Below are 23,717 nucleotides of genomic sequence, written 5' to 3'. Positions count from 1 at the left end.
AAAGGACTGGAACATGACTGAGTGTGAAGGTACAAAGGAAACAAATCCCATTACTGTAGATTTCCTGAGTCTTGCCACTATCCTACTGTCAGCAAATACCCAGAGAGCAACCACCTAGGTGTCTGATCTCCATTTGGCAGCGCTGCCCACAGAGGTTGCCAATGTACAGTCAGTCTGCTTTCTTAACTGACAGAGATCTATGCTATTCACTTGTCAGTCTAGCTCTACTAGAGAATCAAATTAATATTCAGGTAACTGTCCATGGCAGAGTGTTTTTTCCTCTCAGGTTTGGTTTTTAAAGTGAATAAAGAAAAATCTCAGGTATGCAGAGAAATTAAAATGGCAAAAAGGAAGCACTACAGATTAAGAAAATGCAACTGTGGAGGTTAGATTCATAAACTTTTAGCATATTATACAATGCACATATATGCATGCTGTTAGAAGCTACATAGCATCACTCCAAACAAGTCTGCATGATGTTGATACTGGCAATCTCCTGAAGTTAGTCACAGTATTCTCAGAAAGCAAAAAACCACACAAGGCAGAGAATACGATTTCAAAGTGAGGCAAAACAAAATGAACGGCACATATCATTAGTTAAAAACTATACCTTTGAGCAGCATCTTCTTTCCTCAGAGCAGCTGAAAGCTTGTTCCCTAGAAATCAAATATACAAACGTAGAAATATAGAAATTAGTGTACTTTCTTCCTTTAACAGTGGAAAATACTGGAATCTGAAAAATATTAAAACCTCTGAACTGTAAGCATAATCAAGAGAATTGCTTAGAAACTTGTTTTTTGTGGCCAAGAGTGACTTCAGTAAGCTAGTAACCATTCAGCAACTAGATGGACGTGCTCTTTTAAGTGTAAGGACAGACAGGCTCGACTCTTCATACTCTCATTCATCATGTTTTGTATAGTCCGGAGGCTAAAGCAAAAATAATTCTGACAGTAATTTTGTGCCAGGCACACCCCCCCCTGCTCTCCCGCTCAGCTTTACCCCCGCGCCGCACTGCTGGGAAACGCTGTCCTTTCCAACCCCCCACCACTGGATTTTGCCCCAGGCAGGACTGAACGGCAGCACCCGCACCCGCACCCCAGGGCCGCTCCTGCCGCCCTCCCGGGCGCCTCCGCGGACTGCCCCAGGGCTCTGCCCGCCCTGACGCGGCTACCGACGCGGAGGACCAGGGCTGCCGCTCCCTTAAGGCAAGGGCAACAGGGAGGGACAATAACGGACTGTTATGCTTGAAACGTGAGGACGCAGCTTTCGGATCAGCCGCAGGGCCGCTGTCACGCCCGGCGCGGGCTGCCGGCGCTGCAGGAGCCAGGCGCGCAGCCCCCGCGCAGCCCGAGGGCAGAGCGGAGCGCCCGGCCCCGGGGCGCCCGGCGCGCAGGCTGCGGCCGCTGCCGACAGCCGCCGCTGGCCGGTCTCGACCGCACGGCCGGCCCGGCCCGGCCGAGGCCCACCGAGCTCGCAGCAGCGGCCCCGCTGCGCCGACCGCGGCCGTTCCGCCGCTCGCCCCCCTCCCGGTACAGCGAGTTGGGCGAGGCCACTGTGCCGGCCTGAGAGCACAGGGAGAGCCCAAAGCGCCGAGCGGGGGGGACCGGCGCGCGGAGCCTGGAGCCTACCTGCGCGCCGCCGGCTGGGCTTCCCCTGCCCGCCGCCCTGCGCCTTCCCGGCCGCCATCATCGCGGCCGCCCGCCCTCTCCCTCTGACCTCTCACCCGGGAGGCGGAGCCGCCGTCGCGGCGTGGCCCGGGCCGGCGCCGGCGGCGAGGTCCTGGGGAGTGACGGGCGCGGAAGGTACGGCCGGTCGGGACTGAGGGGCTGCGGGACGGAGCGCGGCTCCACCGGCGGCCTGCTGAGGAGGCGGAGGGTGGCCTTGGGGTTTTTTAATTCAGCTGTGTGTTAAAGGTTTAGGTTGGCAGCTTTTTCGTACTGGCCTGCGTGTTGTACCCCGCCTAGGGAAGGGGCTGAGGTATGTGTTTGTTAGGGAGTTTGGTGAGTACTTATAGTAGACATTTTCACATGATTCGGATGTTGTCCACTTACCGCTGAAACCCCTGAAAAGATTTAATTAGAAACTGGATTAAGTATTAAGGCCTGAGACCGTCTGCGAGCTCAGCTGGTAAATCCCTGGAACAGCACAGTGGGTGCTTAGGGCATGTTTCAGGGCTGCAGGTACATCGGAAAGTTACTGAGGACTGAAAACGTAAGAATGCTAGCGTTCAAAAGTATATTCAAATTGTTTGGGGAGGATTAATAATATCCTGTAAAATTAAGAGCTCAAGTAGTACGATGTGTGGTAATAAACCGTATGATAATGGCCAAACTAAAATGACAGGCTAGATACATTGCTAGTCTGCAGTGACAAGAAAAATGTTAAAATAGGCTGTTGAGAATAGAAAGTGAGTTGTTTGTGCTTTAATAAAATTCATACACAGGTGCTTTTTAAGCTTTACTGAATTGTCTGTTTTTTCTAAACATCCAGGTAGCTCAGTTATCTAGATGCTCTGTGACATAGCAGGAAAGATTGAGGTTGTTACATTGAGGTGTCTGTGTTAATATGGAATTTGAGTGTTTTGATGAATAGTTAGCTAATTACGCAGGTGCAGAGGTAACTGACGCTTACAGTGATCATATAACCAGGTTTAGGCACATGCAGTTACTTAAAACTATAAAGATTATGATTGCTCCTGTGATTTATCACATGGATGATCAAGTTTGATTTTATTTGTAGTTCATGGTCCTGGCTATGTATCACTTTGTATGTACTTAACATTACTCAAATGTTTAACTTAATTGTTCTTAGCAAGAAAGTTTGAAATTACAGTATATAGAGGCAAAAGGCCACTGAACTAGCTCAGTGTAGGTGCTAGAAAGAAATAAATAATATTGCATATGTAATCTTGATAGGACTGTTGATATAAACTGGCATGATGGTTGTATCAGTTGTGCATGTTCCAGTCACAGCTGAGCAGGAGCTCCTCTGGTGAGAATAGTCACAGAAAATGTAATGTATTGTGCGCATCTATGCTTGGTACACAGTGAGCCTGAACTTGCTCTGTATTAGCTGTAGTTTTCGATGTATGTGCCCAAATTGTAGCTGAGGCCTCCGAACTTCTTAAGATGACCCTGGTACTACTAGCTTCCCTCTACATAGAATGCAGGTTGTTTCTGGTCAGTAATACTGTCTCCTGCAAATATGAGGAGTAGAATGATACAGTGTACACTTATTAAAAATGCTCCTTTCAGTTTTTTTTATCATGTGGTCTTCATAATACCTGTTTAGATTGTTCTCATTCCTCTATTGGACTTTTTTTTTGATAATGTAATTGTTTTTCAGTGTGTGTTTTTACTTCCTATGTTTTCATACTGTGCTCTTTAATTTACAATAGTTTTCCATGCCAGAAGAACAAAACCGAACTATAATGGCTGTTGATGAACTTCAAGCCATAATACAAAGATGTGTAAGTGGTTTTCTTTACATAAAACTAATGAGTATAAGCAGTGTGCATTTCTCTTCATGTGTTATAATTGAAACTAAAATGACCCCAAAACACAAGACAATTGTTAGCAGAACTCCTTGTTGGGCAGCTAACTTCAGCCTCCATGTTTCACTGATTTTTCTTTAGTGTTTATCCCAAGATGCTTGATAACTTCTGTTTCTTGGAGAAAGAAGTGGTTTTGTACTCAACACTACCTGTCTGAAGTAACAAAACCCTAGCAGATTGTTGTAGAAAATATATCTTCCAGACAATATGCTGTAGTCTAGACTTAGAAAGTGCTATTGAAATACTGCTTTGTCTTCTGTAGTAGCTCTTGATATTGTTTTTAATATGTGAAAGATGTTGGAAAGCATAGGCTACAATGACACTATGTTTAATTTTGAAGTGAAAGCTTGGATTTTCTTATTTTTTATTTTCCTTTTATAAGTATGGTATTAAACATGCATATTTTCTTTCTAGCAAATTCTGGAGGAAGCTGATTTCAAAGGAGAAGATTTTAATCTGTTTCAGGTAGCAGGTCAGAAATGTTTAGAAGATGGGTATGCAGCTCAGTTATTAGAAGTAATTCAAAATGAGAAAAATAAGGTGAGTTTGTTTGCATTGTATATTAGTTTTGCACTAACACACTATTAAACAGATAAAACTGCTCGTTAAAAAGGGAAGGCTACTTTTACTGTGGAACAAGGCAGTACATATGAATAGTAAGTTGCTCTGTGTTAAGCGCACGTTCTGTTGTAATTTCAGGTGGCTAGCTCACAGAAACATAGATAATCTCAACAAAAACATTAATAACTTTTTCAGTGAGTTAAGCAAAGAGAAAAGGGAGGACAGAAGCATAATTAAGAGAAAGTGACTTTGGCCTTTTTTGGCAGGGCAGGATTTCAGATGGCATACTGGGTCTGGCTGACATGGAGTTGATTTTCTTCATGGCAGCCTCTTTGGTGCTGTGTTTTAGATTTGTAACCAAAACAGAGTTGACAACAGACCAGTGTTTCAGCTATTGCTAAAGAGTGCTTGTACAGTGTCAAGGCCTTCTCCATTTCTCACTGTGCCCCTTCAGTGAGCAGGGAAGTTGGGAGGGGACACAGCTGGGACAGCTGACCTGAATTGATGAAAGAGATATTCCATACTTTATAACATCATGCTCAGCAAGCAAAACCATGGGGAGGAGGACCCATTCCCAAGTAGCTGTTGCTTGGAGACTGGCTGGGCATTGGTCTTCTGGTGTGAGTTGGTTTGTGTCATTCCCCCTTTTGTCCTTCACTTACTAAATTGTCCTTGTGTCGACCCATGAGTTACTCTCTGTTTTCTTGTTCTGATTCTCTCCCACATCCCACTGGGGGAGGAGAGTGAGCAAGCCGCTGGTGCGTGATTAGTTGATGTCTGGGGTCAACCCACCACAAATAAATATAACGATACTGCCAAAACAGTAAGGGCTAACTCAGCTAATGCTAATGTGAGAGATGCTAATGTCTGCAGGCACCTTGGGGAGATGGGATAATATACTAAATTGTACACAGGTAAATAAGCTCAGAAAGAAGATAGAGGGTGGAGTATTTTGGCAATGTTACATGGGGTTCACAGTCTGGTTTTGCACTTTGAGTTTGGGGTAACAACTGAAGATCTAAATCTCCTCAGGTTAAACATAATTTGTCAGTGTTCTTTCTTTCAGCAAAACTCTTCTACTCAGTCCTGTTTAAAATGTATTGTCATATAAATTCTTAATATATTCACCTGTTAGAATTAGTACATTAAAGAAAACTACAAAATATGCAGCTGTGTTTATAGGTATGGGGGGAGAATACAATGTATGTCAAATATAGAACTTTGTGGTAATAGTTGTTAAATTTTCAATGATGTTATTATGGTGTTGGTAACAACCAGGGCATGGATCTGTTCTCTTTTTTTGGCCTTCATATATGCAGTCTTTCTGGGTTCAGAAGATGTCCAGTTTTGGTTTATTCTCTGACAATCTGTTTTTCAGGTTATCATCAAGAATATGGGTTGGAATCTCATCTGTCCTCTTGTTAGATGTATTTTCACGTATAAACAGGAAGATGATAAACGAGAACACTGCCTGAAGATACTACATCAGTTGGCACAGGTATGTTTTTGAAATCTATGGTTATAATCCAAAAATTGTAGGGAAGGGAGAGGTTTTATTTTTCTCCTCGATTTCAAAGGAAAACAAGATGTGAATACTTCTGGATTTTTCTGTCCATTTCTTGTAACTTTTAAACTCACAGGCCAGTTTCATCTGAAGTACACCCAGGCTTAGTGTTCTCAGAGATAACCTCTTACAAGGTTTTTGAAATTACTAACTGGGCAAACAAAAGCAATACAATCCACAGCAATACTACCTCGTGTCTACTGCAGGTGCAATATGATAATGATTACCTGATGAATCTGATGGAGTAGTAGGAGAAAAACGTTTTAATCTATAGAAAACTGGTTCCCTTTCATTCATGTACTTAAAAGACAACTTGCAAACTCTATAGCTTGAGTTAAATTCACACTGAGGTTTTTCTTTTCTGTCTACTCCTAAGGATTCCTTTGCTAAGGTACTGTGAGGTTTTTATGGACCACAGAAATCAATTGTAGTGTCATTACTTACATGTTTTCAGCTTATATGAAACTGCACACACATACACTCTACAGAAGATATCAGTTGTAGAGAGGTACTCATTGTTTCATATTTGTTTTCTTGAAGGTTATCTTGGATGTTCAGATCTGCTTGCTTGACGTTCAGGAACTTCTGCATTTAAGTTTGCTTGTGATGAATTTTTTAGCTTATTGGTTATTAAAAAATATGCATTGTTTCTCTCTTGTAGCTATGCAATCCAAAGGAACTTTTTCTGGGTTTACTTGAGCAGATTGAGCAGACCTCTGCAGAGCAAGTATGCCAAACTGTCATGTTACTGCTTCAGCCTTTGCAGACAGGTAAGATTCAGTTTCTCATGTGATTTCTGAATTAAATTATTTTATCATTTATGTATCAATTTAGTTTAGCCTTTGCTGGAATAGTTTCATAATATGTCTGTCCTGACAGGCTTTATTACAGTCTATTACATTCTGCAAAATAACACAGGATATAACTTTCATGCTTATATTGGCCTGTTAGAAAAATATTTTAGATGGGGTTAATAGCATCAGTTAAAAAAGCAATATTCAGCCATTTTTCATCATTCACAAGAATGTGGTCCTGTGACAGTTACATTTAGAGGTGTAAACCATTCATACTGTTGTTACAGATATAGAGAATTGCATGGATTTGTGAAATTCTTCATTATTTAACTTTTAAGAAGTAAAATTTCATATTTCCATAGTATAAAACTTTTATTTCAGGTTGAAGCAGGTTGAAATATTTGATTGGTGAGGGGAAAACTTTCTTCTGACTTGCATATAAAAACTAAACATACTGGTTTTGGACACTCACTAAATAGGTAACAAGTAGTAGTTTCTGTTTTGATATGTGAGATGAAATCAAGTGTGTGTATCAAATTTAAGTCTGATTATATCAGTCTCTGAGATGTTAAATTCTAACATAATTCAATAACACAAGAGAAGCATTTTGGTTATCAGAAGTATGTGGTTTTTTGGATAGCCAATCTGCAGTTAGCCTGGGTGCTGTTTAAGGGGAAAACCACTTGTGCTGCTTCTTCAGTCTGGGAGCCCCTCTGTTGGCTCTAACGTGGAGTACAGAACAGTTCTGAGCTGCTTCAGTTTGAGTCAGATCTCAGCAGAAAGGTTGGGCTGTTGCTTGTGGTTTTGCCAAGCACAGGAGTGAAGCAATAAATGAGTTTTCCAGGTCAGATAAATGAGTATTATTTTAGTTAGACTAGTTCTAGAAAGACACATTTTTTTTTTCAGTCCTCATCATGGTGCTACAGAGAAAGGAAGAATCTGTTGAAATGGATGACTGCTTTAATACTAGACATTCTCAAATACACGGTCATCTTAACTACAGTATATTAAACTGGTTGACGTTGTTCAGTCTTTCTGGATTTGCTCATGTGATTTCAAGTATCAGTCCCTCTCCTTCCAGAAACTAAAGGCTTTTTTATGTTTTCTTGTTTTTCTTCACATTTTCCTCAACTAAGTAAGCAATAACTTCGTGTCTCAAAATGTTTTCTTTTTTCCCCTTTGTTTTTTTTTTTTTCTTTCCCCCAGTGCTTTTGAAACTTCAGAACAAGAAGGCCTACTCAGTGGGTTTATCTTTGGCCATGATTATGAATCAGCTTACTCCTTTACCTGTACCTTATACGAAACAACAAATACAAGAAGATAAACTTGGTCTTTGTCAGTGTTGTAATGCCGTGGTGGACTTTGCTAAACCTTTTGTGAATGAAGTTGTTAAGAACATGGAAAAGTCATCAGAATATAATGACATGGAGCTGAAAGAAGAATTATTAAAATTGTGAGCATTTTATGTCAGTGTAATATATTTCTATAGGCAGTAAATAAATCGTCTTACTAGTGTTTTGTAACGCTGCCAACTTATGTTAACTAATGAGGTATTTCAAAAAAGAAAAAAAACCTAAATATGCCTTACATATTTATGAAGTGAGAAAAGAAAAGTAAAAATATTTGTAAGTACGTGGAAATGGTAAAGAAATATTAGTCTCTGCTCTGAAGCTGATTTGGTATTCCTTTGCTTCTCAGATTTACAACAGTGAGGGTAATCATGTTCTGGAGGTGAAGTCTAAGGATGCTTCTATAGGGGATGGTTTTGGATTTTTTTTATTCTTCTTGGAATATCAGGAGTAGCAGCAGCTAGTATGAATAGAGTGAATAGAGACTTTAATCTTGGTCATCAATGACACTATTATAGTCGTATTTGTGACTGTATTGGTGATTTAGTTTCACCCCTTTTTATTTCAGCTGTATGAAAAGCCTGAAATACCCGTTATTGACAGCTCAGCTTGAACAACTTGAAGGCATTGAAGAACACCCCTTTCAGCATTTTGCAATTGAAATTATAGTAAGTGCAGTCAAAATTAATTACAATGTTTGCAAAACCAGTAGTCTAGTTCAGAATTACCTATAATTTGTTCTAGAGCTCATTTTGCTTCCTTTATTGGTTAGTGGGATGACTTACTGGCCCTCATAACATAATGCAGGTGGATGAAGGTCTAGAACAGTTCTGGGTCCCATCTCTGGAAATTACAAACCTTGCAGACACAGTTTTGCTCCTTGATAAACCAGTTTGAACTGCTCTCTGAATCAGCAGCTGCTACTTTGCTGTAACTGCTTCTTTTGCTTGGTGATGTATGAATTTATTAGAATATCTAAAGGATTGTCTTTGTTGCAGGGTTACATCAAGGTACAATCTACGTATTACCTTTAATCCAAGTGTTGCAGAGAGAGAAATCTCTAAAGTGCACAGTGCAGTGGCAGCTGATTTAAAGCATTGATGCCTGACTGTTGCTGATGCTATAGCTGGAAATTCAGTGGGAACATGTCTGCTCCATGCCACCAGTGCAGTTACTCTGGCTTTGAATGTTTTACATAGTAGCTGTGTTATATCAGAGCAAGATCATTGTGGGTATAGATAATTTTATTTGAATTTGCAGCAAAAACAAGCCTTATAAGCAGATAGTCAGGTACAGTCCATGCATACATTGGAACACACAATATGTGTATGTTTTCAGAAATAGGACTAGGTGTGATTAATAAAGTTACAGCAAGTAGAGCTGTGCTTCACTAATGTTTTCAATGTGATAAAGAATTTTTCCTCTCCTGCACATATCCAAATGTAGTGGCTTGACCCCAGCTGGCAGCTATGCCCTGACCCAGTCACTCTCAGTCACTTAGGCCCCCCAGCAGAATGGGGAAGAGAATCTGAAGGCCAAAAGCAAGAAAAATGCAAAGGTTGACAAAAAGACAATAAGTGAAGGAAAAAACCCCTCGAGTGATGCAATGGCGGTCACTCAGTACCTTCTATCAGCAGACTGATGCCTAGCCAGTCTCTGAACAGTCGTTAATCTGAAAATTACTCCCCCCCACTCCTGTTTGTTGCTGAGCATGATGTTATATGGTATGGAATGTCTCTCTGATCAGTTTGGGTCAGCTGTCCCAGCTGTGTCTCCACGCAGCTTCTTGCCCACCCTCTGCCTGCTTGCTGAGGGGCAGAGTAAGAAACAGAGAAGGCCTTGATGCTGTGCAAGCACTCTTCAGCAGTAGCTGAAACACTGGTGTGTTATCAACACTTTTTTGGTCACAGATCTAATGCACAGCACCATTCAGGCTGCCATGAAGAAAATCTACTCCATTCCAGTCAGACCCAGTATGCCAAATTTAAAATATTTGTAAAGATCAGTTGTCTCTAATTTTCAAATGCATGGTTATACAATGGTTTATGTTGGGCTGATGAAATGAAGGAACCTTCTCGACAGCCAGGTGCTGGATTATTTTATGACAGTTTATTCAGAAGCAGGCTGGTAAATCTTGTAATGAAGTAAGAGTGGAAAATATTTTTGAAAGTAAATGGAGTCTTCCCTCAGGATAGCCAATGGGCTGCTAATTGAGTTACATTGACTAGACAGTAACAGCTCATTTGTATCAAGATTGCAGCTAGTCTCTTCAATACTTATAAAACAAGCTGACCTTTTTAGAAGTATAGGAGAACTGAGCATTAAATGACTATTAACTGGTTATTAATATTTACTGCTAACAAAAATACAATTTGGTTTTGGTAACCAGCCATGAAAATATTTTTCTGTAACTTGTTTTCTTAACTGTGGGTAACATTTGTTTCTCATGTTAATGTTGACAGTATGAAAGAATAGTGAAGTTTGAGCTTTGGACTTTGTTCTACCTTGTTATCCCTGGTTAGAGGAGAAAAATTCACCGGTCAGATATACAAAGACAGAAGTCAAAGAATGCCTGGAGGGCAATTGTAAGAGGGAAATGGAAGTTACAGAGAAGATAGAGTGGGGGTGAAGATGGCTGAGAGTCTGAGGAGATCCAACTGCCAGAGGATGGCTATAATGACTGTGAACTATGAACTAGGGAGTTAGATGGCTTTTTATATGATATAGTTAGTCCTAGAAGAGCAGAGGGACTGGGTCAGGGTGTCATTTTGGGGCAGGGAATGGTACATGAAGACTTGATGAGTTTTCAAAAGGAAGACTTGGAGCTGTCTGGCATGAGGAAAGCACACATCAATATATGTGTGTAAATGTGCATGCACGCAGAGTAAGTCTGCATGTTGCCATGTGATGCAACTCTGTTTCTTCAATGTGTGTTTAAAAATCTAAGCGTTTTTGCACATGGAATTCAATATCCAAATGTTAAGATTGTAAAGTGAAGCACACTAAGCAGTTAGCAAAACTTTTGGTCGTTTTTCAACAACAATTAGGCTTTCTATCATGATCATATCCATTTTTTCCCCCAGCATGTCTCAGCATAGGATGGAACTGCTTTGTGGATCAGTTGGTGGTTGTGCGATGGAAGAGAATCTTGTCTCTGAAACCTTTACTTTCTTTATTGCAGAACTATCAGGGTGTGCAGTGAAGGAGACAGGGTTTACCAGAAGATGATCTTATGGTTAAGATAGTTGAAGTGTGCTCTTAAAAACTGACTATTTAGCCTACCTCTCCTGTTGGGCACAGTCTGAAACCATGTTTTTTATGCTAATTATGAATTACCTTTTCTTCATTTTCTCAAGAAATTCACTTCTGCTGTTTGTGGAATTGGGTAATGAGAACTGCAGCTAAGGTCAGTAAAGTCATGCTTTGACTACATGACATCTTGCATAATCCTAATTTTCCAAAATGTGAGATCATGGATATTCAGTTTGGACAACCCCAGAATAGTGAGTTAACCTCGATCTTGCTGTTTCTTCATAAAATGTACAATAGGAGTTTCACCCTCTCCTAATCCACGTGAATAGGGGTCAGGGAGGGGAACCACACTAGTATTTGTGAAGTACTTGGGTGTCATTGTGTTGCGCACCACTGGAAAGAAAGGCCCTACACAGTGTTTCTAACTTTAAAGCAGGGCTTGCCTTTAGCAGATAAACATTGTGTTGCATATTGATTAGTGAGCAGAAAATAAAATACTGAGTATTCTGTGATCTGAAAAACACAGAGGTCATGTGGCATAATGTGATCATGAAGCTATCATCATCCATAGCATTGTCTGTAAGAGAGCCAAACTAGGGTTTTGCAGGGTGGCTTTATTTTGTCTTTTGCTAACTTGAGTGCTTGACTTTGCTATCTTAGTAACATTCTTCTAACAGTAGTTATTTTTCCTGCAGGGTCTTTTTTGCATATGTGTATATATCATAAATACAAAATATATAGATTAATTTATACTTATGCTATGTAAGAGAATTTACTGCAAATAACAGTTAAAGCTTTGAAACTTAATTTGTATTCAGGTCTTTTAAAGGCAACTATAGGCAATCTGTCTCTCTTTTTTAGAACATTTTGTGGGATATAAGAGAATTGATACCATTAGTGTTTTTACATCGTAAGGGCAAAAGTCCACACTGGGAGAATCAGGAGTTTGCGGACCTAGAGCAAAAGAATTCTGCAGATTCTTTGGCATGTCTGTCATATCTGATGTTTGTTCAGCATTTTGGTATTGGCTGCTTTCCAATGGTATTTAGGTAAGAACTATTCTTCTTCACTTATCATAAGTCTGTACTTTGAAGATTCTTTCTGAGCAGAAGAAAACTTTTTATTTGTGAGTAGTTATGAATGAAAACTGTGTATTTCTCTAGTATTTGTTTTATGTGAACCTTTATGCGTTTATATTTTATGGTGTTTATATTATATGAATAAGAACATACTCCAGTCCTGCAGATTATTATGGTTAAATTTTAGATGAGCTGTCCTTTTAAAGAAACTGGTAGGATTAGTCACATGCCGAAAATTAATATGTATTAAATTTCCAATTGAATATTTATAGACAGTTTACATGTAAGAGCTATTAAAAACAATTTGACTTACTATTTTGTGTCTGTTTAAAAATTATTAATTCTATATTTTTATAGATTTTCCAAAAAAGACTAATCCTGTGAAATATATTAACTATGTGCAAATTTATATGGCTTATGCAGTTTAATGTAAACCTAATTTTTCACTTTTAGTCCATCATATCTTCTGCAATGCAATATGACACATATTGAAGTGCTACTGAAAAGGTAGGATTTATGGTATTTGGAGTTGGAGATAGCGGGTGTGATCTTTTTATAGTAATTCATAGAATCAAATTTCGGATATACCAGATAAGTTCAGAGGAGGTTTTTAAACCTGAGAGTTAAAATGGCAAGTTCTACAAGAAGATGGTTTCTTTTACTAAGAATTATAAAAAGGTCTCTAAAACATTTACTTACTTATTATTTTCAGCTTGTATTGTGATACAGTTTTTAGAAACTTTATTATCAAAATGCAAAATTAAGGTCTTTTAAACACATGCAGAATAATTAGAGTGTATATTTGTACTTCTGTAACAATGAGTTTGCTACTAGAGAAGACTATTGTAATAGTATTTATTTGAATGTATTCTGATATAATATGCAATCTGATTAAAGCTCAGGCTTTCTGAAGGAAACCAGACTTTTCAGTATATCGTGATTATTTTGCCATCTATAAGCAGCAATGTTGACCAAATAGTTTTTAGCAGTGCTATAGAAGGGAAGCTTATTATAACTGCTTACCATTTCCTGGTAAAATTTAAACAAAACTTCCTGGTCAAAACTTCCAGTTTAGGATCTGCTGTGTTTTTCGCAGGCTTGCAGAACTATGCAAATGGTGTAATCTGGGAAAAGTTTCATTTTCTTTGTTAATCAGTGTTTTGATACCAGTGAGATATGAGATGCTGATTTTGAGCAGCTTTTGAGCATTTATAAATATTGAGGGCAAAAAATGTCATTTTTAACCCCAAAGAAAGGTATCTGATTTTCAACTTTTCATCAGCCAATTAATTCTAAAAATCTTTGACAGGATTAATGAGGATACTATATTTAGAAAATACAATGGAAATTGTTGAGGGACAAGATATTTTTGATCTCTGTTCTAGTATTCTGAAATATCAACAGTGTCTTTTTAATTAACAACTTAAATTTGATGATGTTTCCTTTTTTTTCTAGAACAGAAGAATCTGTGTTATCTAAAGGACTTGTAAGTTTTTGTTTAATCAAATTTTCAATGGTAGAAAGTTCATTTTTTCCAATTTAAGTAATGGTAAAACTTTATTTTCCCTTTCTAAGAAAGGTACAAATGATAGTTCAGATAATGGTTTCAGAAATATTTTGAGGCTTAATTTAGGTATTCCTTAGTCTTACAAACACTTATATTTACTGAACTTTACACACATGCGTAAATGTTTAAATTGCCATTGTCACTTAAGCTCCTAGGAACTTAGGATATCTGAATGAGCATTTACAGTGAAAGCAGTTTTAACGATGAAATGTTAGGCATATAGATTAATGTCTTATATATGTGCAAAATGTTGGCAGCTTTTTTTTTTTTTGTTCTTCCTGCAGGATCTGTTTGAGAGCTGTTTATTGAGAATGGAAGATAATAGCCTCCTCCATCAGTATTTAGAATTCAGAGATTTTATTAACGTACCTCAGGTAATAAGAAGCAATGTACAGAAGCCTTTAAAGTTTCATTATAAATAATGTCTAGCTGTCTTCTAGGTGTTTGAGAGAGGACATACTACTGAACCTTTATACACTTGTGTCATTAAATTGAAACCTTCAGTGTCTTGCTATATAGAATTGATTGTCTTTTCTACCTGCTACAGCATGAAGTTCCAGTGACAAAATATACGTAGTGTATGTGCAGGCCACTGAAGCAGGTGGGCACTGATCTTAGCTGAAAGATGGTGCTTGCTTGTTTTTCCATCTTCCTTCCAAATATGCTGCTTGACTACATTCTTATTGGGACCCAACATTATAGGAATAGTATTCTTATGTATCAGCCCTGGGATTTCAATCACTGAAGCTAATGTGAATTTCTCTGATGAGAATTTTCTCATAGGCATGGTTTTATGGGCAGTAGGGTTTTGGGGTTTTTTTGTGTTTTTAATGTCTTGAGTAGATTTTAGTCAGTGTGGTGTAATGTAATTAGAAATTATGTTTTCTTTGTCCATCTGCAGGACTTGGTGAAAGTTATGACCCTTTGTCCCATAGAGCATTTGGTATGTAATGTGACCTATAGAATCAGTTAAATGCTGAATTTATTTGATTAGAATTAATCTGATAACATTTTTTTTTTTCTTTAGAGAAAAAAGAGTCTAAATATTTTGCAGCTGTTCATAGACAAGTTTGATGCAGAGGGAAAATACACATTATTCAGGTATGCATTCCAGTTTCTACAGTAATTGTGTAATATCAGCGTTATTGCAGCTTAATTGCATAGATACAATGATTTCTGACAGAACTTCTATCTGGTAAACCACATTGATTGTACTATGTTAATTTTTGGATAAATAATGACTTTCAACTGTCTCACATAAAATCAGTTTTCTTGTGTAAGCTAGTGTTTAAAGGTTACATAGTTATCTTGTTTTTCTGTGGTAAAACTCCCACTTAGTGAATAAAGTCATTTCATCTAAGTTTTGAGCTAATCATATTGGAGCTTTGAAGAGATAATATCTTTTTGTTTGTTTGAAGGTGTTTACTGAAGACAAGCAACCATGCTGGTGTGGAAGGATACATTATTAAAAATATAAAAGATCAGATTCACTTATCGTTAATGGTGAGGCTATTACCACTAAAAAACAAGTTGCCATCTCAAAATTCTATCAGTATTATGTTGAGAAAATGGGTATGGCTTAAGCTTTGAGTGATGCATTAAAAAAATCCACTTTGAAAAGAAACCTAAGATTGGGAAATTACATAATTGAAAATGCTGATTTGGCTTTTTTCTGTGTATATAGTTTTACATTATAATTTTACAGTTGTATTTTTTAATTGCACGATCTTACTGTATTTTTTTTAAGTTACTATTACCTTTTCTGAAAATACATGCTTATTTCTTAGAGGAACTACTCAATATTTTGCTTTATCTTCACAGTTCCTAATTTCTTGAATATAATTCAAATGCTACAGTCCAGACAGAATTATTAATTTTTTTCTTGTTTTTTATGCTGACAGTCAGCATTATATTACGAGTGCTTCACAAACGTTAAATTAATCAAAAAGGGTTGAACTAGATCAAAGCAATTTAAATCTCATATTTCATAATCATTGATACCAAGAAGTTGGAAAAATTAATTTAAAATAACTTTTTTTTTATCCCCCCCGTGTTTTTTTTTCACCACTGCTTAGGGCCTTCTCCAAACCAAATTTAATTCTCAAGAATACTGCCTTTTGTCAAATAGGACAAGATAGTAAATGTATGCATATTTTATGCTAGCATAATTATGTTAGAAAGCAGTGAATTAGTATTTATGAGATCATAGTCTGTCCTGTATATTGAATCAGCAGGGGTGAAGAAGATGATAATATGAAAACCATTCCAAAAGGGGCTTACACTAATATTGAATAGGTAAAAGTATATTCTGAAATTTCCTTACTAATGAATTTTTTGACTATGCAGCTTCAGAATTCGCTTAATACATTTCTTCCATGTAGAGATCCCTGGCTGTCAAAAAGACAAATAATTTTAAAATTGTATCATATGAATTTAAATATTCTAGGTTTGTTGCAAAGAATTCTGCTATAGATGGAATGATAACAAGATCCAGTTGCTATCCATTTATTTCATCTTAGTTTTTGTGCCCAGCTAGTCTTAATCTTTCCAGGTCCCTGATCTGATCTGATTTAACAGACAGTCACCCTTCTTGTCTCCTTATCTAATCTCAGTTTTCCTTCCAGTCCATTTGTGGGTTTAGAAATATGCAAAGAAAATTTAAAAACACCTGATAATCTGAAAAACAAAACAACCCACATTGTGACACTACTATTATGAAATTAATAGAGTCTGGTAGATAGCCAGTTGTTCCATACCTCAATATAAAAAAAAGTGCTTACTAAAATTTGCTAAGTTTATGTAAGCAAATAATAACTGTATTGATGGTGGTATGTTGAAGACGTGGAGAATCTATTCTGAAGAAATTGAAAAGAACAGTTCATCATGGGGACACAAAGTAGGGAAGAAATCTAGTCTGTATACTTCAATCACATGTAGTAATTAGAAAATACTGCTTCTAGTGTTTGATTTTTTTTTTTTTTTTTCCTTTTTCTGTTTTCGCAAAATTATTGTTATTTAAGATTTAGGATACTTTTAGGATTTAAACTTTGCATTCAGCTAAACTTATATATTGTTTTTCCAGAAGGCACGTGACAACATTTGGTTTACAGGACATCACCTGATCTCCCTTCTAGATTTAGTGCTTTTGCTTCCAGAAGGTGCTGAGACAGATCTTCTGCAAAACTCAGATAGGTGAGTTGTAATTGCAGTTAGAGGCTTTTCTCCTTTTTTAATCATTTAAAAAGACATCAAACTACCTTACTACAATGGGAGGTATGCTGTCATGTAACTAATGAGGTGACAACCTCTATGTATTTAAAAGTTTTTGAACTGAAACAGAAACGATCACTTATTTCAACCATCCTTTCAACTTCTGTATAGAAGAATGTTCCAGTGCTATACATTGATTTTAGCACTAAAAAAGGAATTCCTCCTCCATTCCCTGGGGATATAAGGTCTCAGATGTCAAATTACAGAACTAATTTGTAAAACGTTATTTCTTCAGGAAAGTATGCTTTGTCAGCTTTCTGCAGGAGCAATTGGAGGAACAAAAGAAATGTGGTGTGTTGTTTTACACGATATAGGGCAGTGAGAATTATCAGATACAATTTAAAGCACATAACCTTTCTGAGCCTGTTTCAGAGATTGCTGCTGGGAATCCAGGACCTCATGAGTGCACATACAGAGTCACCTGAACAGTGAATGCTTTCATTCAAGTAATATAATGAAGTATATGAATCAAGTAATATAATACTGAAATGTCTCAGAAAATCTTGTGTATAGGACAAGTCCTTTCCCATGTGATGAATAAAGTTGGGCTTGTAAATCAGTAGGGTGATAGTGTACAGACAGACAGACACATAACTACTTAAAAAAACAGATGTATGATCTGTAATTGTGCTGTTTCTCTGGAAAAAGCCATAGTTTCTGCTAAAAAGTATGGTAAAACAAAAGCAAAAAGCACTCCAAAGTAAACATTCAGTACAGTAATAAAGAAGACTGACACACTAGGTTCAAATCGACTTTGGATCACCAGTGATGCGTATTACAAATCCTGTACCAAGGTTGTATCTTTTCAGAGGACTCTTTCCCCCACAGTCACCAACCTTCTCCCAATCTGCTGACAGTTTTAATTTTACTTGCAAAGTGTCACCTGTTGTAACGTGGATGCTACTGCACACTGGTGCTCTAGACTAAGCTGTGCTGCTCAACAGATGAGTGGTTGTGTTTTGTACAAATGGATGTATTTTTAGGATGTCTGGCTAACGGAAAATTTAAATTACTATCCCTGTAATATAAATCTGTGCTTTGAATGATGACAGGTACATTTTTAATTTACAGGATTATGGCATCACTAAATCTACTGAGATACTTAGTCATTAAGGATTCTGAAAGTGATAATCAAGTAAGTACTAACTGATTTGAAAATGATTGATTAGCCGAGGGCTGAGAGTTGGATTCATGTGAACACTTACCCTTGATTCAAAAACATGGTTTTTGCATTTTTAACTGCAATAGTCAGTAATCTAGAAGTGATGCTTTTATTAACTATGTTGAGATACATGGTGTTACTTTATTTTTATGAAATTTGACTGCATTCATACTTAACTGTTACTGTAAATAAGCTAATTCTTTTACTCTGCCTGTTGAACTGTGGTCTGTGTCCATAATTTTAGAGTATGTCACCATAAAAATCACATCTCTTATCAAGTATTCTGATGAGAAGAAAACACTTGTTACTCCTGCTTATTTATTCACTAGTATCCCTCAGGCCTCTGAGTGGCTTTCTCTATACTAATAATACAAACCTTTGCAGTTCAAGAGATCCATTTTATTCACCTTTGGGCAAAATACTTCTTGTGCAATATGCTAAAAATTGTAATTATTAAGATTCCTCAGAAAATATTTAATAACAGTATTTAAATAGATGTGCAAAATAGTATTCTATATTTACAGTAACTGTGCAGGTGCATGATAGGTACATGTTAAAAGCTTCTGTAGGTATTAGCATCAAACAAATTTTTGTCTGTAAGATCCATCTGCTGAAGTAACAAAAGGAGTGGCCAGACCGTCCAATTTTCTGCTACATTACTTTACTGGAAACAGCCTAGAATGTTTTACACACAAAGATAACTTGTCAGCCTAAACTGCCCACCGCTGCAGTTTACCTGTGCTTTTATTACAGGTATACCTCTTACCTTCATTTCTTCTGTGTGTGGATGTCTGAATGTAGATATTTCAGAAATACTCTGCATATTTAAACTTTGCAGTATATTTAAAAAATTGAAACTGCCCTTATGTATTTTACCCATATAATATCATGCTAACTCAGTGTAAAGCAGGATTTTATAGCTTCGTTTGTAATCCCCACCTCTTCTCTGTTTTGTTTAGCAGTTTTCTGTCTAAAGCAGTCAGGAACATTTGTTAGTGGTAGATCAGTGCAAAGTGCATTTGTTGGTCAACTGCTCTATGGCTATTCAGTGTAGTATATTATGATGGAGCTGCTGGTTTTGTGGAGTCAGTCCTGTCCACCTGCAGCTGATGGAAATGTGTTCCTGGATATTCAAGGGAAAACTTGTTTGAATTTTGCAACTATTCTGTAGTCTAGCAGCTGATTAATAAGTGCTCTGACTTGGATTGTGTTGCTACAGCATTGAAGAACCAGCAGAATTATTTGTGTTTAGTTTTCCGATTACATTCCACTACGAGTGCTCTAATAGTAAATGCAGCTTCTGTTGAATCTTTCAAATCATTATGTTCCACCATTCCTCTAATTTATGCAATTCAGGAGCTTTTTATCCACTACATCACGTAGCAAACAAGTATCACCTCTCTCCTTAGTACTAAATGTTTTGATTTTTACGTTAAAATATTTGGTTAAATTAGTGACAGTTTAAAGAAAAATTGCTTTTCAATTTTAAATTACTGTAAAACCTTTCTTGACTTGAATAAACAATGTCATGGTCAGATGAGTATTCTAACCAGCAGATAAGTATCCTAAGGTGTTTTGTTGTTCTCCCCATTTCTTGACTGACTCTATGATTTGGAGTAATGGATTTCAGCACATCATTTTCTGTTTTCTAAAATACAGAAAAAATTCAGATCTATTTTTAGAGCACTTTGAGATCTATGAATACAAGTTCTATAAGTGCTGAATGACGTTATTAGTCTAAGTAGAATAATACAGTTTATGGTGATTACCAAAACTATAATGAAGATGAATAGCAAAAGTAGCTCTCAGTTGGTGCATTACTATTTATGTAATTAATTAGTATTGATAGACTATATCTGTTTCTCAGATTTAAGGAGCGATTACTATTTAAATGCTCATTATGGTCCACTTAATTTCATGTAAATGCATAGCTTTGTAAGAAAAGAGAATTCCTCTTTTAGTATTATTAAAAATTTATATATAGTGGCACACAATTACTATAACAATACTGTTTAGTACCTGGCATAAAGAATGTCCCAACAGTTTAAGAAGAAAATAACATCACCTCTTCTGAAGTTTTCCCTTACATTTAAGCCCTGCCAGTTCTTGACTTCCTCCCTGGGTCCCTTCATATAGTGCAAGTGGGGCAGAAAGAAAATGCCTCCTTTTATGGCAGTTCAGATGTTTTGATTGCTGTGTAACAAGCGCTTTCATTAATCAAGTTGAAAAATCAGTGTTTTTCTGGAACATTGTTTCTTCATTTTTAGCCCCATTCTGGTGGAAATAATTACTGGTTTTCTTTTATGATCAGTTAACTTTGTGTCACTGAACATTAAAATTTGGTGAATTTTCCACTGTAATCAACAATACCATTTAACATTGAAGTTCTTATTTTTATCATCCTTACTCAGCCCTTTGAGGATACTGCCTGAAGAAGGGAATTGTATAAACAGCTCTGGTATCTAAAGACACAAAGACTGCTTTGTATTTGTTTCCTTCTACGGCAGTTTTGTAACTACGGGCTTATAAGGCACAAAGGCAAAGTTTCCCTCTTGTGCTGTGTAACCTTAAACAGCCTTGGTTTTGAGCATCTTTTCTTTCTATCTCTTGTTCCTGAGTGCCATTACTGTAAACTTACTTCACCCACGCCAAACTGGGGACAAGTTCATGGTCATGTCGGCTACTGTGCCTAAGGATGGGGTGGTAGCATATCCAGTCGCATTCCTGCAAGGATTTTTTAAACTGAACATGATATAGGTGAGACTGTTATATATTTGAGGAGCGTGACATTTATCAGAGCTTTCATTTGGCATTGCAATACAGTGTTAATTCAGGAACACGAATTTAAATGTTTGCCATTTTGCTGCTGAATTATCTTGGAGGAACCTACAACTGCTGTTTACTCACTGTAGAGATTCTAGCCTGAGAAAGTGGCTAGTACCCCCCTCCAACATATCAAGATCCTTTCAGCTTTGCTTACAAGTTGAAAATGTGCATTTCCACTGCTGTAGTTATTATAAGTTTTCCCCCCCACACTTTTTTTTTTTTTTGACTGCGTCATCCTCCAATTTTCAACAAACAATGTGAGAGAGAGGGAGAGGAGCTTAAATATCCATCATGATGCTATTCATGGTTAAATGCCTAAGTATAAATTCTTTTTTTCTCTCAGCATAGAAGTGTATGTTATAAAGACTAGTCCAAAAACTTGTGCTCAAAACCCGAGTATTGCAATGCTTCATTAAAACTAATTTGTGACCTTCTCTGTTCTGTTTGAATAGACTGGTGTATGGACCACACTTGCCAAGATTGAGCAAAATTTTTTAAAACCACTGCATGTAGGACTCAATATGTCAAAAGCACACTATGAAGCAGAAATAAAGAATAAGAAAGAAAACAGAAGAGGTTAGTTGTTTTCTTTTTTTCTTAGCTTTGTTCATATTTACAAACTTTGGCAGCAAAGAATTGGTGAGTGCTGCATAGATCATGTTTTATTTAACTTTTGACACTATTCCAGATTTCAAATAATAGTTCAGTATTTGCTATATTTGATATTAATAATTTTCATAACCGGTCAGAAAAATCTGAAGTTGTTTATCTCTTGTCACATTTGTAAAGCTTATGCAACCTGATAGAAGTGTCACATGAAGACCTGCAAAGCTTGTTCTGCATTTATACTTTTGATTTTAAGGTTAGACAGGAGCATCTAAGGCTCTCTGAATATACAGCCCTTAGGTTTCATGCTAGGTGTGGGGAAGCTAACAAGAGAAGAAGTAATTCACACAGCAAATAGGTGCTCTCTTAAAGCCTAAAGGACTACATTCTGGATTTTTTATTTTTAATCTGACACAGAGAATCAGATTCTCCTCTGCGTTAAGCAGACACATTCCACAGGGCATAAGCTGCTTCAGGCGATCTCTGTGTATGTCAGATCCTCTGTTCCTTTGTGGTCTCCAGTATAATTAAGAGCCCAAGGAACTCGCTTCTGCTACCAAAAATATCGGTACAGCGCTTTGCCCCTAGTCATATCCTCTTCTGTGGCTGTAAACTGTGTAAGTACAAGGCAGAGAAAGGGAATTTTTCTGAAGGCAACCTGTGGATATCTTTAAAATGAATCAGGAAGCGTTTTCCTTAAGTCCCCCTCACATTTCTCTAGCCTTTGACAAAGCATAGAGAGATTTGAGTTCAGGAGAGAACATCTAACTCATAACAGTAAATGGTTTAGTCTTTTTCCCCAATGTATAATCTCTATAAGCATTACACTGAATTTCAAATATGTGCTCTGAATGTAGGAGGTTTTCCCCTCACTTTTCAGACTTGTCCTTGTACTTTTGCATGCTGCAAGAAAGCTGCCTGAAACAGAGAAGCCTGCAGGCTTTTCTTAATAAAATAATTCGTTCATGTCTGGATTCATTTAAGTCAAGCTAAAGAACCTCTTTACTGTCTGGCTGGATGTGGAAATATTAAAAATTACCAGATTTTTTTTTCTTCCTTTTGAGGAGCATTTTAGCTACATAAAATTAGTTTGTGTTGCAGATACCACCTGTTCAGTAATGTAGTCATATCTTTTACAGAACGTGTAGATAGCATCCAGCCCAAACTCTTAATATTCAGCACCTTCTGTCTTGTGTTTGGTCAATCCCTAGGTTTGTGTGTTTTAACAATTACTGTCTAGAAACGCTAATATATGAAATATTCTTTTCATTCTAAAAGTTACGGGAATTGGCAGACTGATCTCTTGTTGTTTTTTTTTTCTCTACAGAGTCACACAGTTCTAACACAGTTTGTTCTGTAACTGTTAGTGGGGAAAAGATGCCTGCCATGACTACTGAAATGCAGCTTCAGGTGAGTTTGCATTTCTTTCAAAGTTACTCAGAAGTATTGAAATTTAGTTTCAATCTGGAGACAAATGTATGTGTACAGTGGGTAAAGACAATAAAATTTTTTTAATAGAAATAATCTCTTGTCATTTCAGGTTTTACACTCGGCTCTCTTCACATTTGATTTAATAGAAAGTGTTCTAGCTCGAGTAGAAGAACTAATTGAAGTGAAAATAAAAGCTGTAATGGATGAAAACATTTAGGTCAGCTGAAGTATTTGAATTAACATACTTCTTACCAGATCATTTTGACTGCGAGACTAGCTGAAAAGGAGGCTACCAATCTTTAAAGAAGAGTGATTTAGACTGGCCTCTAGAATTGCATATGCTGCTCTTCATAAGTCTTGTTGTTGTTCTTATTTTCTTTTGCTATTGTTCTATGTAATTTACAGAGATGTTCTATTTACAAAAGTACTTCTCTTCTGAATTTGATGCTTTTTCTTAAGTTTAGAAACTAAAACCAAGGGGGTTTTTTTGTTCTTATGTCGTGGCAAGGAGATATGGTTGTGCATTTATTTTTCTGTTAATTTTCAAAATTTGTTAGATGATAGTTGCTGACTGGTGTTGTGAATTACAAAGATTTTTATAAAGTGACTGGAAAACCATTAATTAAAAATCACTGTTTAAGCACAAGGTATTTTTATTAACCCTTTTTAATGCTGACAAACAAGCTTCTGTATTTACAAACAG

At 37.1% G+C, this 23,717-nt stretch overlaps 2 protein-coding genes across 4 annotated transcripts in view; one reads left to right on the top strand and one right to left on the bottom strand.

Annotated features, from left to right (window-relative positions):
* RPAP2 (RNA polymerase II associated protein 2) overlaps positions 1–1,788 on the bottom strand; it is a 42,067-nt gene extending 40,279 nt beyond the window's left edge. The window contains exons 1-2 of the mRNA XM_074906559.1: positions 1,629–1,788; positions 611–656 (exon numbers count right to left, since the gene is read on the bottom strand). Coding sequence (XP_074762660.1) covers positions 611–656; positions 1,629–1,689 — 107 coding nt within the window. The 5' untranslated portion in view covers positions 1,690–1,788. The remainder of the gene's footprint in view (positions 1–610; positions 657–1,628) is intronic.
* Positions 1,688–23,660, top strand: GLMN (glomulin, FKBP associated protein). Of its 3 annotated transcripts, none has more exons than XM_074906562.1 (19): positions 1,688–1,802; positions 3,398–3,469; positions 3,968–4,093; positions 5,493–5,612; positions 6,340–6,448; positions 7,679–7,925; positions 8,390–8,489; positions 11,935–12,122; positions 12,606–12,659; positions 13,608–13,638; positions 14,004–14,093; positions 14,621–14,662; positions 14,747–14,820; positions 15,138–15,222; positions 16,805–16,911; positions 18,061–18,124; positions 21,430–21,553; positions 22,911–22,993; positions 23,124–23,660. In XM_074906562.1, the coding sequence occupies exons 2-19, from the start codon at positions 3,404–3,406 to the stop codon at positions 23,229–23,231; spliced, it is 1,818 nt and encodes a 605-aa protein (XP_074762663.1). In that variant the 5' UTR covers positions 1,688–1,802; positions 3,398–3,403; the 3' UTR covers positions 23,232–23,660. The 3 variants fall into 3 exon arrangements, with proteins under 3 accessions (XP_074762663.1, XP_074762661.1, XP_074762662.1); XM_074906560.1 differs by having other exon boundaries at positions 16,802–16,911; XM_074906561.1 differs by lacking the exon at positions 1,688–1,802 and adding an exon at positions 1,847–1,977 and having other exon boundaries at positions 16,802–16,911.
* Positions 23,661–23,717: the final 57 nt, after the last annotated feature.

The sequence above is a fragment of the Athene noctua genome, chromosome 5, assembly GCF_965140245.1.
Source record: "Athene noctua chromosome 5, bAthNoc1.hap1.1, whole genome shotgun sequence".
Classification (NCBI taxonomy): domain Eukaryota; kingdom Metazoa; phylum Chordata; class Aves; order Strigiformes; family Strigidae; genus Athene; species Athene noctua.
The sequence above is the reverse complement of the archived record's forward strand: the minus strand, read 5'-3'. Positions and strand labels throughout refer to the sequence as shown.

Bases quoted from the DNA above. Each gene is read 5' to 3' on its own strand.
- GLMN (XM_074906560.1), top strand. From the start codon at position 3,404: ATGCCAGAAGAACAAAACCGAACTATAATGGCTGTTGATGAACTTCAA. The intron at 14,663-14,746 runs GTATGTAATGTG...TTTTTTCTTTAG, and splicing joins TTTGTCCCATAGAGCATTTG to AGAAAAAAGAGTCTAAATAT. The intron at 14,821-15,137 runs GTATGCATTCCA...GTTTGTTTGAAG, and splicing joins GGAAAATACACATTATTCAG to GTGTTTACTGAAGACAAGCA.